This window comes from Oenanthe melanoleuca, chromosome 3, assembly GCF_029582105.1.
Source record: "Oenanthe melanoleuca isolate GR-GAL-2019-014 chromosome 3, OMel1.0, whole genome shotgun sequence".
In the NCBI taxonomy this organism is placed as follows: Eukaryota; Metazoa; Chordata; class Aves; order Passeriformes; family Muscicapidae; genus Oenanthe; species Oenanthe melanoleuca.
In genome coordinates this window covers 8,355,067-8,374,153 of record NC_079336.1, presented here as the reverse complement: position 1 = coordinate 8,374,153, position 19,087 = coordinate 8,355,067, and the positions used below count along the sequence as shown (strand labels likewise).

At 40.0% G+C, this 19,087-nt stretch overlaps 1 protein-coding gene across 1 annotated transcript; it reads left to right on the top strand.

The window, feature by feature from the left end:
* The first annotated feature begins 9,910 nt into the window (after positions 1 to 9,910).
* On the top strand, positions 9,911 to 18,868 carry TDRD15 (tudor domain containing 15). Its single transcript, XM_056488308.1, has 3 exons — positions 9,911 to 10,123; positions 11,273 to 11,340; positions 12,999 to 18,868. The coding sequence occupies exon 3, from the start codon at positions 13,004 to 13,006 to the stop codon at positions 18,866 to 18,868; it is 5,865 nt and encodes a 1,954-aa protein (XP_056344283.1). The 5' UTR covers positions 9,911 to 10,123; positions 11,273 to 11,340; positions 12,999 to 13,003.
* The last annotated feature ends 219 nt before the right edge of the window (positions 18,869 to 19,087 follow it).

The window sequence follows — 19,087 nt, the reverse complement described above, 5'->3', positions numbered from 1 at the left end:
CATGACACAGCTGGCATCAACAATAATTTGATATAGTGAGACCTGAAAATCTCCACTTGTAATAAACAGAGACCTGCTTTGCTTACACAGATTAGGTATCATTAGTTTCTTACTAATTTACTAATGCATTGACTAAGAGAAAAATACAATGTAGCTTCTATTAACTGGAAGCTCTTAATAAAGCTGAAAACATATTGCAATCAAACATAGGAAAGGACAGCTTCTCACAAATCTCACCTAAAATCCAGACAGAAAAGGCATACTAAAATTATAAATATTATTATATTTTCTCTCTGATGGAGGTAGGTTTTGTAATGGTGCTATAAAAGTGTGAATTTCCTTTAAATGATAAGTAATTGAAATGAATTTGACTTTATTTGCTGCATTTTAAACAAATTGAATTTTGCTGTTCCATACATGCAAATATCAAGTAGAGTAAAGATATTTTATTTTACACCAAAAAAACATTTGTATCTGAACATTTCAAGAAAAACACCAGAAGGAAAAAAACCCCTTCAAACTAAATAATTTTCATATGAAGCCTGTCAAGTAAGAACTGAGTCAGGTGTAAGACAGCTGGTGAAAACAATGATAGATATTTGATGGACAATTGATAGATCAGGAGGTTCCTTTCCATGCCATGCCTTATTTTCAGAAGCATTCATTATCAGTACTGTACTTTCTTCATACAGGAAGACTGAAAAAACCTCAATAGAGTATAAGTGTCATTTGTAGAAGAGGGTTTCTTTTATTAAACTCAGATTTATGGCTCCATATGCCATGGATACAGCAGTAGCAATCCTTGCAGATCATCATCACTTACTAACTACTTAAGACCACGCTGACTATCTTAAATGCCAGTCCCAGCACATGAAGGATTTCAAACTGATATGTTCTGAGGCATGTGGGAATTAGTGAGTAGTTTAATTTTGTGCCACAGGGGTTGTACATGAGCTGAGGATAATTGCACCTTGGAATTGCACTCATTTGGAAGATGAGTGGCTGCCTCAGTGCTTGGAATCTGTTCTTAACCTACAAATGAAAAACTTTGTTAACAACACCCAGTAATTCCTTATAACTTGTTAGTTTAGAACATTCCCTGTTACTGCATAAAGAAATCTATACAGAAAAAAACCAGTATTATTATAAGAATTAATATGGAAATCCATGGGGTAATATTTGGAACCACGTTTGTTCAGCCTTTTTTAGGAAACCCTCACAGCATGTCTGTGTAGAGCACAAGGGGACTCGGTTTTGCACCGAGGCAGTCGAGCTGGTACCAGAAACTTACTGTGCACAAGGTCTGAATGTGTTTTACATGGCTTAGACTGCAAGGAAAAGTAAAGTTTTTGAAGGAGAAATCTCCACCTGCCCAGAAATACCACTTTAGACGACAGAGAAGGGAAAACTTAAAGAGTAGGCTGAATGCCGGGAAAAGAGCTTAGCACAAACCTGGATCGGGAGGTGCCACTTACATAACCTGCTGGATGTGGCCAAGCCCTGGGTCAACTGGGACTGAGTTTCCAAAGAAAAATCATGCTACTGAATACATTCTGTCTTTAAACTCTGGCACTATCATCTTTGGAGTGTTGATCCTACAAACAAATCCACAGCTGAAAATTTCAATGAAATGCTGACAGGCACATGGATGCCCTAGTGTAAGTCTGCCTGTGCAAGCAGACACCCAAAGTGAAAACATTTTTGCTCTGGGGACTTGAGAACCAAAATCTATCTGCAGCACAAACAATGAAGAGACACACAGACACTGAAAATTTGTCTGCTTTTTACTATCCACGCAGTATTAGTAACACATGTAATACTTTTCTTGTTTAAATATATGGAGTGAAATCTTTGCCCCAGTGAATTCAGTGGGAGTTTTGCCACGGACTTCAATAAGAGCAAAATTTTGTCCCAGGGCTGGTGTGATTTTCAGCCAGTCTTTTTCCCTTTAATACATGTGATGACAAAATCCTGTACTTCCATTCCAAGGATGGATCAGCACCCTGCAGTAATTAAAATTGCTGTAGTATGTCATACTTATCCAGTACATTGTCTGAAAGACTGTAGTGGAGAAACATTTTTTTACTTTATGTGCTGTAAGTAACTAAAATTTACCAGAAAAAAACACAAACTCAAACAGTTTTAAGGTATTTTAACGTAAAACCTACTTCTAAACAAATCTCTAAATGGATGAAAATATGTATGCAGTTATCTCAGTACAGAGCACGCTTCCTCTGCCTATCTGAAAGTTAGGATTTGAACATTCATTAAAAAGAGAACTAGTGCTAAAGTCCACAAACACACATATGAACATCTCAAATGCTAACATGAAGAGCAGGTTGTGCTGGAAGCATGAAAAGCAAGTGTATGTTGTCATGAACATTGCTGAGATTTGCTGGGAAAGGGGAACCTCAATCCATTCCACTGCCATCAGTCAATGCCAGTGCCCACAAGAGTCTGGAGAGGGACCACAGGTCAGCAGAAGAGCAGCACAAAGGAATTCCTGCCACTCCAGCCAGTAAATCTGCTTCATAAATCATTCATTCATGGGTCTCATTTCAAAGGCCTCTGTGAAAATGCACATAGGACAGGAGGAGTAAATAAACAGGAGGAGTTAGAGATGCACACACAACTGCAGGGCTATGCCTCACTGGCATCATGGAGATGTGGTGGGATGGGTCCTGGGACTGGAGAGCTGGAATGGAAGGATACAGGCTCTTCAGGAAGGACAGGCAGGGGATGAGGAGGGACTGTCACCCTGGATGTCAATGACCAGCTGGAGTGCACAGAGCTCAGCCAGGAGCCTCAGATGAGGAGCTATCCAAGAACTCAGGGGTCAGGATTAAAGGGAAGGCAGGGACAGGTGATATTATAGTGGGGCTCTGCTACAGCCCACCAGACCAGGAAGAGTGAGTGGATAAGGGACTCCACAGACAGGAGCAGCTTCACATTCACAAACCTTGGTCCTGCAGAGGACTTCATCCACCACAGCCAGCAGCTCTTAAGCAATGCAGGGGGTTCCTGAAATTTATTGATGACAACTTCATTCTCCATGGGACAGAGGAGTCAACAGGTAGGTGCTGTTCTGGACTTCATTCTCACCAAGGAGAGACTGGTGAAAAATGGAAGCTCAAGGGCAGCTGGGCTGCAGTGAAATGGTGAAATTCAAGCCTCTTGGGGCAGTGAAGAGGGTGCTCAGCAAACTCAGGATTTTAGGAGAACCAACATGAGAAGGACATGGAACTGTTGTAGGCCACAAAGATGATCACAGGGGTGGAACATGTCTGATATGGAGACAGGCTGGAAGAGTTGAGGTTATTCTGTTTGAAGAAGAGAAAGCACCGGGGAAACCTTGTTGTGGCCTTCCTTATTGTATACTTCAACAGGAAAATGAGGAGGACAAACTTTTCAGCAGGGCTTGTTGTGACAGAACAAGGGTTAACAGCTTTGAACTGAAAGACAGAAGGTTTAGATTAGATATAAGGAAGAAACTCATTACTGTGAGGGTGGTGAGACACTGGAACAGGTTGCCCAGATAAGCTGTGGATGCCCTAGCCCTGCAAACAACCACGGTCATAATGGACAGGGCTCTGAGCAACCTGATCTAGCTGCAGATGTCCTTGTTCATTGCAGGGGGGTTGGACTAGCTGACCTCTAAAGGTCCCTTCCAACCCAACCTATCCTCTGATTCTGTGATCTTTAAGGTCCCTTCCAACACAAACCATTCCATGATCATACTGTTTGCACTACGATTCCAGCTTTCATACAAATGGCCAATGAAAAATATCAGAAAAGTTTTAGAGAATTCATTCTGTTTGTAAACAGAGACAAGATGTAAAATATTTAACAAGCTGGATATAATGATTAACGTTGCAGTCTAACATTGTAAGGCTTTGGAGAAAAAGCTGATACTAGACTAACTTAAACCGTGGTTCTAAAAGATTCTGACCTCTGCTCCAGTAGGAAATGGAGACATTCAACATAACTAAACAGAAAGGCCTTTAACAGATTATAGACCTGCACTGTGAGATGGAAAAACTTAAGATACCAGAGCCTTTTTCTTTTCTGACTTATGCTTTTTCATTTAAATGAAAACTGTGCATAAAGATTCAAGGTAAGACTACATTCCTTAAACATTATGTGTCCAGTGCACAGATGCATGGATAGTATTCTGAGCAAAAAATTATTCTTTTTTTGAGAAGGTGGTTTGATTTTTACTTGAATGTCTAAAATTCATAGATAGATTTAGCAAGATTTTAAGAGAGTATTAAGACCACTCACGTGCATAATCCAAAATGTGTACCTGCACAGACACCCAGAGTGTTCATTAAAATCTGCAAGATGCTGTGGCTTTTACTCCACATAAAGCCTGCAGGGTTGGGGCCAGAAGTTAATTAACTGATATGAACTATAGAAAGGAATAATTTGAAAAACCTGTAAGATTGTTCAGTTTGTCTCTTCAGAGACAACTAGATGATTTAGCAAGGTTTTGTTTTCATCTCTGCTCCTACTAAACAACCAAACTTTTTAATCTACAGATCTTCACAAATATAGTATTTGCAATATGAAATGGAACTATATGGGCTTAAACAATTAAAATTACTATAGTTCTATTCTGAAGATGGTTGCTACTTTTCTTGTATGATCATTCCATTGCTCTATTAGCCCTACTCCTGCACTGCCATGCTGAAGAAAGGGGAATTTACCAATGGAGTGCCTAAGTCTAAGCTTCCCTCTGAGGTGCTTTTACTTTAGTTTTAGTTTAGAACAGGAGATGAATTTCCCTACCATTCCCACGAATCCTGCTTTGGTCAGCACTGCAGCACACAGATTCTTTGGAATGATGCAGAGGAGTCTCTCATCCTGCACAGCAGACACAGGTACCAGGGTAAAACTGTAAAGCACAACTCTGCACTATGGGCCTAAATGATGTTTTAGAAGACAGAGTGATGTGAACTTACCCCACAGCCCCACCCATACAAACTGCACAGCAGAGAAACTCAACCTCAGCACTAATGTGGGTCTGCATCTGCACAGCAGTACTGGGGTGGTATCATCTACATGGCAAAACCCATCTATTTTGGAAGGCCCCTACTAACATAAATTCTACCTTTTACTTTGTCCCACTGTTAAACAACTCTGAATTTGTTCTTTCATCTGTAAAATGGACACATCTTCTGATGTAAAGGGCACACCTCTCTGCTCTGACACTTATTGTCACTGAAATGTGCAATGTCTATTTTAATAAGCTACAGTAAGTACTCAAAGGTGTCCCTGCCCATAACAAGAGGGTGAAATGTGATGATCTTCAAGTTCCCTTCCAACCCAAACCATTCTATGATTTAATCATCTGCTACTGAAAGTATTTTGCAAAAGTTGTTTCTACCCTCTGCCTTCTGATGTGTAAACTGCTGAATTACTGACTAATTTCATATAAGCAACAATATTAACACAGTTTAAAAGATGTGGAGGTGTTAAAATTGACTTGTGATTTAGGAAACTATCTGAAGAGAAATTTTTACTGTGTATAAATAAACAGATTGAAAATATTTCAAGAGTTATTTTAGGCTACCTGAAAACACTGCAAGTGGCTTCAGACCATGTGATAAAAAATGTCACCCTTCTGGTGAAACTCTCCAGCATGTGCACCCTCATATTCCACTGTGGGTCACCCTGAATTGATCATTCCTGTGCTCCTTCCTTCTACCCAAGGAGCACAAGTGCATTTCCAAGCATCCCACTGAACTTGTGGCTGTTCCTGCCACCTCGTGGCAATTGCTCAGCTTAACAGAAGCACAAAATAAGAACACATCAAGGACACTTTCAAAGACAAAGTAGGAAAATGGGCACAAACGTTTGTTTTGGGATTACTGTTTTGAGTCCCCTTGTCTTCTCAAGTGTTTTTTTATTACTACAAAGAAACAGCAAAACTTTCAGACTGGCTTCAGAGGGAAAAAAAAAGTGTTATATAAATCTTGTTATATGAATGTTTCAGATAAGACACTTATTTTTCCAGGAAAACATAATAGAACAATATTATTATTTTTATAGCCCTAATTTTTAACTATAAATGACATTGTTTAAACAATTAACATGGGAGGATCTGGCTAAAACGACCCATTTATTGTGAGATTTATCTTGGGCAGAGGTGCCTTCACTTTTCATTTTCAGAACACTGAAATGTCATTAATTTCTGCTGTCACCACTCACGAAGAATTTTGTATTACCCACATCTTCTCTTTCAGAATTATTTATTTATTTAAAAGACAAACATAAATGCTATGACAAGAAATGCTGCAGTGCCTTTTAGAAAAGCAAATTACTATATACAATAAAAAATGTTTCTGGCAATCAGAAATCACTGATGTATTTGTAGGTTTGCACAAGAAACAAGCTGAGAGGGATAGAATTGAGGCATGGAGTGTTTTCTCTTCTCATACACTTTAGCATGCCATGAGCTAACCCAGTCCCATAAGAGGCAGATTCAAAGCACTTTGTTAGGACAGATTGTCCTTCCTAAAAACAAGGAAGTGTAAGTTATCTATTTTAGAAACAAATTTGATATTAATATTCAGAAACAATCCAAGCAAAACTAAGGAGAGATCCCAGAATAGTTGTTGGGATTTAAAAGTAGGATGTTGGTGTTACTTAATTATTCCCTCCCCATATGGAATTAAAACAGCTATGCTCATAATTCTTTGTGAAAGTCAGGTGCTGCAAATGGGACTCATTCCAGTCAGCACATGGAACCAGTTTCATGAATGTTCAGCTATTTAGTCACTCCAGAAGGAATCATTAAAGAGAAGATTAAGACCTAAACCCTTTCCTATTTCTACACTGGGGAGATATTCTCATCCTCTTGTAGTCTGTGCCTCCTGCCATTCTTAGAGACAGGTGGTTACCTGATTTTGTTTTGGTTTTTTTTTTTTCCCCACATGGAATTCAGTAAGATTCACTTTTAAAACAAAACTCCAACAGAAGATGCTGATAATCCCTCTCCTCCTTTTACATGGTATCCTACAGATTGCAACCTTTATCTGACATTTTTCTACTGCTCAGATCAAAGCAAACACATATTTACCACCTCCCAGGCACAATTTAAGAAGTCTGCAGACTACTTTTGGTGTTTAGACTGGGTGATGAATGTCCACATTATCCAATATTGGGTACTATTTTTCAGTATGCCCCTCAATTTTTACAATAAATAGTAACTTTGACTTATGTTTCCTGCCCCCAAAACCAGTTTTCCTAGATGTTGGAAGTTAGCTAGAATGGTCATCAGATACTATCTGAGTCCAACAAGGTGCTCACTCACACAGCTCTCTGTTCTACTGCCTGGCAGGCAGCTGGCAGCAGAGCTTCATTTATGATACTCTGAAGAAAACTTTTACATTCTTTATACTACACTTCATCCTCCTGTCAGCACAGAAGACTTTTTTAATTTTAGGTTTTCATTAGCTATTTTAAAACATATAGAGTCACATCAGAATTTTCCTGATAAGAAAGCATTTCTCAGTGGACACAGATATATTTTGGAACACATCTTGTTCAGTAGTTTGATATAGTCAAAGAACAACCTGACATTCACTTTTAGTGTTTTGCCTTAGTCAAGATTTGTTAAGAGAGTAAAGTCACACACGACACAAGTATTTTTCCATTGTATTTTATTTTTATCAATGAAATAAAAGAATGACTTATCAGAGTTTGTTAATCTTCCAAACCAGATAAAACAGCAAAAATATTTAATGAGCTCCTCATAATAATGACAAGGAAAGAAAATATTGAGAATAACAATAACATAACATTTTTAGAAAGTTAAAAATATGAAAACTCAGAGTTAGCTGTGTTACTTTCATAGTATACAGTGCTGAGATCTAGCACTAATCAATATGGATTGTGTAGTTTCAGCAGCATTTTAAAACATCTGCAATGCAAATATAAACACCAAGTAGGTTTTACAAATTTGCTGAAGTATTTGATGTTCTGGGATATCACAACACTGATTTCTGCTTTGGGCTATTACAGGCTTCCTGATTGCTTCCAACAGACCTATAGTGACTCTTCATGGCTCAAAAGTTATTGAAGGACCTCACTTCTGAGATCTGGCAGTGTTTTGTGCATAATTGACACTTTCCAATGTGGGTACCAAGCCTGGGAGGGAACAAAAAATAAAAATCATACAACTCCTGAGCAAAATGTATCAAACACCACCCCCACCCCAGCTCCAGTCAGAAAAGACATATTCTTTCTCTGGCTGTAAGTATGTAAATTTCAAATAAATTTTGGAACAAACTCATAACTAGCAAAGAAGTTCTTCTTTCCTTTCAGAAAAATGCAAGAAAGCTCCAGCATCCCACTGTCCCTGACAGACTCTCTCGTTGTAACATCTGTCCTTCCTTCCCCCCTATCCCCATCCCACATCCCAGCACAACCTCAGGCAAGCAGGACACACTCTGCACCATCAGCAGCTGCCCTGGTTAAGGCACACTGCAGGTGCACATTTTTAAAACCAGCTCAAGCTGCAAGATTTCATTTCTGAGTGCTCTAACCAGAAGGTCGCTGTATTACAGCTGCCATCACCACTGCAATTTAAGTAGGAAAAATGTAGGTGTCTCTGCCTTTAGGACTGACTTCAGCCTCAATTGCCAGGAAAAATACAACCATACCCACAGCCTGCTGTAGTATTTTCTACTCAGAAGTTCTAGACTGTTCCTTATGTGGTACCTGAGGCTTCCCAATTGCCCAGTCTCAGGCAAGGCTTTCCCTTCACAGTGCAGAGAATGCTAACACAACACAGAGCCTTGGGCTCTAGGTGCAAGTCTAAGGTTCCAATCTTGCAAGAATCAAAGGTCTGGTTTTATCTTCCCTCTCTAAATATGGTACTAAAGAAGCCCAACTCTGACTAACTAGGCTGTGCATGTAAAATCTGATCATTTGACACCAAGCACAACTATAAACTAGACATTTTATCCAAAAACATGACATTGAAGTTCCATCAATAGACCTCTATAACCTTTGTTCTGAGTAGCCCTTACAAATACTTGACCCTGGTAAACATGATGGTTTACCTGCAAAATCAAATTAAGAACTCCTGTAAGTATCAGGGTTAATCCAAGTAGCTACCATACCACTTTAACCCTAAATTATACTTTTTAGACTTTAATATAGTAGCTGTCTTTGGGGTTTACTACATCTTCAAGTATTGCAAACCCAGCTTTTCTCTCTCTTAACTTAACCATGGTGCAGCAATGCTGACATTCTGGGAAAACAAAGGGGAAAAATTCAAGATAAATCCTAGAAATTATTATACACAGCTGAACTCTTTCTAGAGTGCAATTTGTTATGGACATAGCATCATGTTGATATTTACAGGAGTATGCTTCATATCAAGTTTTCTTGTGACCACCTCAGCTTATACTCTAAATGAGCCCAAACAAAATAAAGAAGCAACAGTGCCCCCAAGACCTAAAAAAAAAAGAAAAATAAAATCTGATGTACATGCAAAAAAAAAAAAAGGGGGGGGGGGGGGGGATGGCACAGCTTTGCACTCTGTTAAGATGTACTTTTCTCAGCCCAGACAATTTCTTTTTGCACGAAAGAAGAAGAGCTCTCGAATCCTCTTGGGGTAGCTCCAGGAACTTCTGTGACCCACGGGCACTTTTCTCAAAGCTCACCTTAAATATACGGCACTTGCAACGTGGAAGAGCAAAGGAAAAACAGCAAAGAAACGCCGACAAACAAATAAAGCACAGCTCCCGAAGGAAAGCGAACCAGGCCGCCGGCCCGCGGGAAGGCGGGAGCGGGACTCGAACCGGCGGCCCAGCCCTCACCGCGGGCTCTCCTCAGCCGCGCCCCCGAGGCGCCAGGTCCCGTGCGGTGCCGCTGCGCACGCGCGTTCCAGGGCAGCACGCTCCTGCCGCGCTTCGCGGCGCCATTTTGGGCGCTCGGTGCCGCGGGTCCCGTTCGGTGCTGCGGGTCCCGCTCGGTCTCGCTGGCCGCTGCTGCCCGCGGCGGTGCGGCGGCTGCTCAAGGGCGCTGGGCTCTCGTCGACTCCGCTCCACGACCCCCCTTGGCGGCCGCAGCCGCTGCCCGTGCCCGCCTGCCCATGCCCGGCTCCTCTCAGGTGAGTGCGGTGTCAGGCGCCGCCGGTCAGAGCGCTGCTCTGGGTCACGGGCTGTTCAGCCTCTGTCTTGTATCCTGCATTTGCTTGCATTTAAAAGTCCTTTTGTTACGGCATGCAGGTTAGCGGTGCATGATAGAAGTATGCATTTTGGTGGCTGAAGAGTTGGAAGCAAATACAAACGTGTGACCATTTTTGTTTAGAAGTAGGTGGGAGGTGCCTGTGTGATGTTCCTTTGCCTGCTTTGGATTTTTGAGATTAAGTGAAGAAAGAATAGCCAGACCGTACTTTTAGGAGGACAGATTCAGTTTTGTAATTTTGGTATTTTTGTAATCTTAAGGTTGTAGTTTAGCTAAGTATGAGGAACTTTTCCAGGATGTGTTTATCAGGCAGGAGGAGGATTTAGAGAATCACAGAATGGTTTGTGTTGGAAGGAACTTCAAAGTTCATCCAGTTTGAACCCCCCTGCCATGTGCACAGACACTTTCTACTACGCCAGGTTGCTCAGAGTCCCATCCAACCTGGCCTTGAACACCTGCAGTTATGGGATGTGCACAGCTGCTCTGGACATCCTGTTCCAGTGCTTCACCACCTTCACAATAAAATACTTATTTGTATTATCTAATCTAAACTTACTCCCTTTCAGTTTAAAGACATTCCCCCTTTTCCTGTTGTTTCGTGCCCTTGTAAAATGTCCCCAAAAGGTCCCCTGCAGGTATTGTAAGGTGCTGTAAGGTCTCTATGGAACTGTCCCTTTTTCAGGCTGAACAGCCCATCTGCCTTAGCCTGGCTTCATAGGAGAGATGCTGTGGCCCTTCCAGCATTTTTGGGGCCACTTCTGGGCTTGCTCCAGCAGGTCCATGTTCTGTGCTAGGACCCCAGAGGTGAATGCAGCCCTGCAGGTGGGGTCTGGGCAGGGCAGAGGGGCAGAATCCCCTCCCTGGACTGGCTGCCCACGCTGCTTCTGATGCAGCCCAGGTTGTGTTTGGTTTCCTGGACTGTGAATGGGCAGTGCTGGCACCTGCTGAGCTTCTTGTCAACAAACACACCAATGATTTTATCCTCAGGGCTGCCCTCAGTAAGAGAAATAGCACAGGAATTCAGTTTGCATGTCTTTTTCTAATGATTTTTCTACCATCTTTCCTCATAAAGAGATACCGAGTTGTTAATTACTGGGCCGTGTTTCCTTTAGAAGACGTGTTATGAATGAAGGTGTAAAGGTGAGTAAACAGCAAAAGGCCATTTTTGTAAACTGTAGAAATGTGGCTGTGTCAGTGTGATGCTGTTACTCAGGCTGTGATAGCAGACAAGTGTTAATACTCAAATTGTTTTATTTTGTTACATCTTAGTGCAGATAGGGCATAGTTTCAGTGAAGAGGGGAAAAAAAGGGAGCAGAGTTTCAGTCAGGCCTCTTCTAAAGTTTAAGTCTCTGTAGTGATCAAATGTTTCTTCCAGGCAGACAGAACCAATTCCTTAAGCCTGTTTGATTAAAGGAACCCAGATTTTCACTTTCTGTTACAGGGGAAGGTGGAAAAAAGGGGCCTTGTTGGAGAAGGAATTTGTCAGATCTGGGTTTGATACTGCTTTTACTGGGAGGATTTTTCTCTTTTTTTTGGTGTCCAGTGGTTTTGGTTTTCTAGGTCTTGTTTTTTTTATTTGTTGGTTTTAGAATTAGGTATCATTCATCCTTCTGCCCTACTGCTTTACAGTAGGGGTGCTAATTTATTTATTAGAGGTTAATTTTTTTTTGTTCTTTTTTTTTTTTTTTTTTTTTAATTTTTAATTTATTTTCAGTTTTATTTTTGTGAACTAGAATGATAGGGATAAATATTTTTTCTGAAGACAGGTTGAATATTCACTAGTTACTTCAGATATGCTTGTGATGAAAACTATCGTGACAATTTCTCTGAAGATTTTTTGCAGGCTAAGGGGGATCTTGCCCTAAAACTTTGTAGTTGTAACAGAAAGTTTAAATTCCAGCTTTACATAAAAATTCATAGATCAAGGTTATCTTTGTCCAGACTATCCTTGAGTATTTATCCATTGTCTCTGCATTTGATGTTGTCTACCTCAAATTACTTTGTTAGAACAGCAGTTCTGGAATTGCTTGATTAAATTATGGTCATGCACAGCCTTTTTAAAAATGTGAAGTCACAGATTCACTGAATCATTGACATATGAATTGCACTGGAAGTTGAGCTTCAAGACTGAATTATACATCAGAAAAGTACCTGAATATTTGAAGATATTTAAACTGACAGAATTGGAGTGTTGAGACCATACAAAACATACCTGACATGGTTGTTACTTGATGAGCAGTGCAGAAATGTTGCACGTACATGATAATCTCAGTATGTTGTTGGAATTATGAGAGCCTTAAATTAATAATACGCTTTTGGTACAATTGGTACCATAGTAAACAAACAGTAGAGTGTGGAGCTGTAAATTGTCAGTGATTTGGAGAAGTGATTTAGACAGAAAAAGCAGGGTGAGTATTTAGACAGAAAAAGCAGGGTGAGTAGGGAATGAGTTCATCATATTAAAAAGAAAGGGAAACAGACTGGAATATCTTGGTGTTACTGTGGGAGCAACATTTTGGTTAAAAATTAATCTCAGGTGGTAAAACCAGTCTGTAGCTACCTGGTTGAATCCAGAGATACTTTTTTTTGTGTTACCTGAGCATGTCTTTGCTAAGAGAATTGTGTGGAATGTATCCCAGTTGCCTAAAACATGACATTCTTAAGTGTTTAGTATATGTTTTAGCCAGAATTTTAATATGCTGTTAAACCATTTTGAAAACAAATGCCATGTAATGAATTATTTGCAAAGAAAAAATACAGAAAATTATCAAGATGATTGTACTCCTTTTCTTTGCAGACAGGATGGAATCTCTGGCTCCTTCACCAGACTCGGTAGATAAGAAATTGAAGATAACTCATGTAGAATGTCATCCTGAGTGCCTGGTTATAGTGTTCCAGGCTCAATGCAACATAGGATGTGAGCTTGACTATTTCATACTACAAAATGAGATACAGCGTGTGTTCAAAGTAAAAGATGATGTCTGTGTTGGTGGCTCTTGCTTGGTGGAAGACACAGAAGGAGAATGGCACAGAGGAAGAGTTCTGAGAAAAAATGGGAATATCTATGAGGCTTTTCTTATAGACACTGGACATGTGTTGGCTGTTGAGAAAACACATCTTGCTGCTGCTTGTGATAAATTGTTTCAGCTGCCTCCAAAGGTGGTTTTGGGTGTTTTTGCAAGCATACTTCCTCTTGGAGAAAGATGGGGTCCAAAAGCCGTTAACTATTTTTCATCTCTGGTGGGATTACAGATCACGGGTCATGTGAAGGCTGTTACACCATATCAGCTGTTTATTCTAGAAGTGCCTAAGATAATTACTGATGTTCTTGAACTGCAGTTAGGTAAATTTATTGACGGAGATTCATTTTGTCTTGTTGTAGAAACTTTAAGAGCATTGCCCCAAGGAATGCTTTGTAAGAGAATGCCGCAACTGCTGAAACAGAAGTATCCATTCAGGGAGTTACTTACCTTAAATAACTCTGAGAAACAAACAGATTTTTGTAATGTTCCAGATCAACTCTTTCCATGTCTACCTGTTGGCAGTAAAGAAAATGTAAAAATAACTGGTGCGGTAAGCCCAAATAAATTTTATTGTCAGATGCAGAAATGGCAGAAAGAGCTGGAATGTTTGACAGGAACTATGCATTTGTACTATGAAGCTCTTTTTGGAGAAAATACCACATCTTGTGATAGCTTAGGGCTGCTCTGTGCTGCCAAGAGGCAAAATGGGGAGTGGCATAGAGGAGTGATAAAACAACTTCTCTCTGATCATGTGGAGGTCTGGTTAATGGATTTGGGCATTATTGAAGCTGTGCCACCTAGTTGCATTCGGAAACTGAAGGCTGAGTTCATGACATTGCCAATGATTTCATTTCCATGTACGCTGTCTTGTTTTGGTAGTCAGGATGAAACAATAATAAAACTTCAGCTCAAGGAACTTACGCAAGCCTTAATAGGACAAACCTCTGTGTGTGTCCATGTTGATTTATACAATGACACTGATCGCTTGTATTATGTAACTCTGCAGAAACAAAATCTTGAAACTAGTGCTGAGCATCCAGAAAACCAAAATGAGACAGCTGCACCATGTGCCTCACTTTCAGAAACAAAAACCAGAAGTATTGCACAAAACCACAAACTAAGTCCTGAAAAAAACAATTCATCTAAGAATTACTCTGTAAACAAAGATAAAAAAACCTGCTTACCTGAACGGGATATTTCTTTCTCCAGCTACTGCAAGAGAGAAGAGATGCAAATGAACTCTTTTTATGGAGCTTTCGTAGTATATGTCGTAAATCCATCTGACTTTTGGATTCAAACGTGTAGATACCAGAATGAGTTTCGGGCCTTGATGAAAAACATTGCCTGCACGTACAGTCAGTGTAAAAATGATGAGATGGTCCTTAAAAAGCCAGAACCTGGGTTGCTGTGCTGTGCCCGGTATAGCAAGGATGGGTGTTACTACCGGGGTATTGTCACAAAAGTGTTTCGTGTTAGCATTATGGTTTACTTCTTGGATTTTGGAAATACAGATACTATACCTTGTCACTATGTGAAAACGTTGCTTCCCGAGTTTTCTGGTTTACCAGCTTTAGCTATGTGTTGTTCACTTGCTTGCACATTTCCTGTTGATGGTGTGTGGGTTAAAAAAGAAACTGATTTCTTTAAAAACGTGGTGCTGAACAAACCACTGCTGCTTCATGTCGTTGGAAAGCAAAACAGCAAGTACATTGTTAATGTGCAGTGTCATACTGGTTTCCTGCAAGGAAACGTTGCCACGTGTATGGTCCAAGCTGGTTATGCTGAATACCGGCTAAAAGCACCAGATCCTCTTCGAAGGGCAGCAAAAAAGTGGCACAATGGGAATCACCTCAAATGTAAAAAAGAAAAAACGAATGCTGAGAAAACCAGTAATACTTGCAAAAATAAGGTATCTGGAAATGGAGACATACTTCAGAAGGAAAAATCATTAAATGTGTTGCCAGTGCCTAGAGAATCTGTTGTGCCATCCCATTTAGGAGAAGATGCTGTCTCTAAAATGCATAAATCAGTATGTGAGGAAAAATTAGTTTATAAAGAGCTTGTGTTTAAACCCGGAGCTGTTTGTGAAGTGGTGTGTTCTTGCATTTTTTCCCCAGCAGATTTTTCATGTCAGCTGCAAAGCAGACTGCCAGAGCTAAATAACTTAATGGGACAAATTCAGACTTACTATAAAGATCATACCAGTCCCTACAAAACTGGACAGGTTGCCTGTATTGTTAAGTGTCCCAGAGATGGAAAGTGGTACAGAGCAGCTGTTGTGCAGCAGGTATCCACAAATGAAGTTGATGTGATTTTTGTAGATTATGGTTATCGGGAGAGAGTTTCACTTAAAGATGTTCAGGGTATTCTTCCAGATTTTCTAACTCTAGAGAGTCAAGCATTTCGATGTGGACTTAAATATGTAGTCTTGCAGACTGACTCACTTAATTGGACTGAAGAAGTGCAGAGACAATTTGAAGACTTCATTTCTTCTTCTAGTGGACCACTGACCTGCACCATTTATGCTCTTGTTCTTCTGAGCCCCAGCTGTTTATACAATGTAGTTGACTTACAGACTCCACTTACTAGTGTGGAGGAATTCCTCAGAGAGTGTGGTCTCACCCAGTCTGAATGTGTTGGAATGAGAAACCTTTCATCTTTTGGTTCTCTGTACAGTTTTTGCTATTCATCTTTTAATATAAAAACCGGAAGTGAGGAGGAGGTTTATATAACTCACATAAATAGTCCTTCAAAATTCTATTGTCAGCTTATTCGGAACACTGAAACTCTTGAGGCATTGATGAAGAAAGTTAGTGACGTAAGTAAAACATCAGGTAATGCAAATTATCATAGCAATACACGACTGTGTATAGCCAGACATGTGGAAGATGGTCTCTTTTACAGAGCTTTGGCTTTTCCTGTGGAATCAACATCCTTTCTGAGGGTTGACTATGTGGATTTTGGAAGTAGGAGTATAGTGGAGAGAGACCAGTTGATGCCTATTCCAGATTCTGCCACTGACTTACTATTCACACCCATGCAAGCTATTAAATTCTATCTGTCAGATCTTAGGGGGGCAGAATTTCCATCAAGAGTTACTACATGGTTTGTGAAAACATTCCATGGTAAACTACTGAAGGCTGTAATTTTATCCAGAGAATCAGATGGAAAGATTGTTGTGGAGTTGTATGATGGACAGCTCAAAGTAAGTCAGAAAATTAAAGAGAAGGTATTGGAAGAGTTAGCACAGGAAAGCCGTATGGAACAATTTAGAAGTAATGAAGGAGGGATATGTCATATGGAAGATGACAAAGAAATTAATAAAGTAAGTCTTAAAGATCTTGAAATACTTAAATTGAAAACTGAAGTGAAATTCCAAGTCTATGATGAGTATTACCAGACAGATACCAGTGAGAATTTTGGAGATGAAGAGCAAACCGCATGTAGTGCATCAAAGCTGTGCAGTGGATTCTCAAACCAGCAAACTTTACAGAACAGCAGAAGCACTTTGGGTGCTCTTCCAGAGAATGGAGAGGAGCCTTGGATTGGACAGCCTGCTTCTCACTCACTCTCTTACTCTGCTTTACATTCAAAGAAAATAACTGTAAATGCTGTTTCTGAATCTCAGAATGAAAGACCAAATTGTACAGGTCAACAGGAAAGGAGTAATAAAAATATACCTACATTAATCAGTCTTCCTCAACGTGATATCCAGGTGAATACAGAAGTAGCAGGTTATATTTCTCATATGAATAGTCCATCAAGTTTCTATGTTCACTTTGCAGAGGATGAAAACTCAATAATAAAACTAGCAGATGATTTAAATGAAAGCTTGGAGAGTAGAGGTCGGGAAAATTGCTTAGATGAGCTCATGGTAGGGGATCTCATTGTTGCAGAGCACGATGCTGATTGTTTTTACTATAGAGCAGTTATTAAAACTCTGAAATCAGAAAACTCCTATGAGGTAGAATTTATTGATTATGGCAATGCTGCAGTTGTAAGTTCGTCAAAAATCTGCAGGATTCCAGAAAAGTTCTTAACTCTGCCAAGGTTTAGTGTTCATTGTTTCCTTAGCAGTGTAAAAAGTGTACCTGGTGAAAGCTGGACTAAAGAAAGTGCTGCTTATTTTGCAAGAATGGTAAGTGACAGGCCAGTAGCTTGCAAGTTCTTACGGCAACATGGAAAAAAATGGGAAATAGATGTCATTTGTGATGGAGAGTCTTTGTCTAACAGTCTTTTGCATAAAATAGGCAGCATAAGGTGGAAAAGCACATGGGTATTTGCTTCGGAAAATAAGCCTAAACAAAATGGTAATCCTTGGAAGTCCAAGAACAGTTTAGGTGGCCAAAATAAAACCAAGGATGCTGGGCTGAAAAATATTTCTGTGAAACCCTTAAATCTCCTTCATCAGGTTTTAAATTCTGGACAAGTAGAAGCAGCAGAAGTAGTTAATATTTCAAAGAGTGGAGACTTTTATGTACAGTTACTTAAAAATTTGCAAATACTACATGAATTAAATTTAATGCTTGACAAAGAAGCACAAAGAAATGATTTGCTTAGAGTGGATGACATTGAACAGGGACTGGAATGCATTACACAATCTGGAAAGAACTTAAAATGGTATCGATCAAAAGTGATAAAGAAATTTGTCAGGGAAAAGTTAATGCTGGTTTTTTTCATGGATTACGGCATGTGTGAGATGGTGTCCTTAAATAATGCAAAGATGCTCAGTGATAAGATTAAAAGTATTCCTAAACAAGCTGTTTTATGTAGATGGATTTGTTTTAAAAACATGAAGAAAAGTCACTTAGACTGTTTAATAAATGCACTCCTAGATTGTGAAATAAGGATCTTGTTTTTGAGATATTTGAAATCATTTGATATTTGGGAGGTAGATATTTTAGTAGGACAAGTTACGCTTCAGGAGTATTTGAACCAGCTCTTAAGTCATTGTTGGGCAATTGTTGGACCAGAAGGATGTAGCAATACAAACTGTAAGGAGTTTGATATGTCATTCATGATAAATTCAGTCATGTGGATGCTGCTGCGTAGTGGCAGAACATACCCTGGGTGTGCAACTGCAGTTACTGATCCTTCAAACTTCAGTGTCCAGTTTGAAATCTTCTTTGATTGCATGCAGAACTTGTCCTTGCTGCTCTCTGACCTTCCTGACGACTTGCCAGCTCTGCCAGAAGAACGCGTGACACCTGGTGCTAGCTGCTTGATTGAATTTGGGCAGGAAGCAGAGTGGTACAGGGCAGAAATCAGTGAAGTAACTAGTCACTCTGTTGTTCTTTTATTTATTGATCATGGCTTTCTGAGGACCATCCCTTATTCTGATATCCATAAACTTAAAGTTGTTCCAGAAAGTCTCTTATACTTCCCACGCTTGGCACACTCTTGCTCTTTGCATGATACGGTTCCTGGCAAGGGGGAACACTGGAGTGAGGAAGCTATACTTCTGTTTCAGAAGCTTCTTCATAAGCCAGGGCTGGTATTTCATTTTATCCACTATGGCTCTGAAATGAAGTTGGAGGTGGATGTTCTGTGTGAGGATAGCAATCTATCCGATATCTTAATTGCTGCAGGCCATGCAGTCTGCTCTCACAGTAGGTGCTGTCCCATTCCAGTTGACAGACTCTAATCAGAAGAAAGAATTGCAAGTGAAGTGGCCAGATTCTAGTTACTGTGCTTCTCTTTGTGATGGAAATTCTGATTTTGCTGACAGAAGTCAGGGAAAGAAGAGAAACAATAAAGCTTTTTGAAGCACTGCATTAGCTATAAAAAAGTTTCAAAGAAGGGAGTGTGGTAAAGTGGCTGCTGGAATACCATTAACAAAGGATCTGAGTTTACAACACTGAAA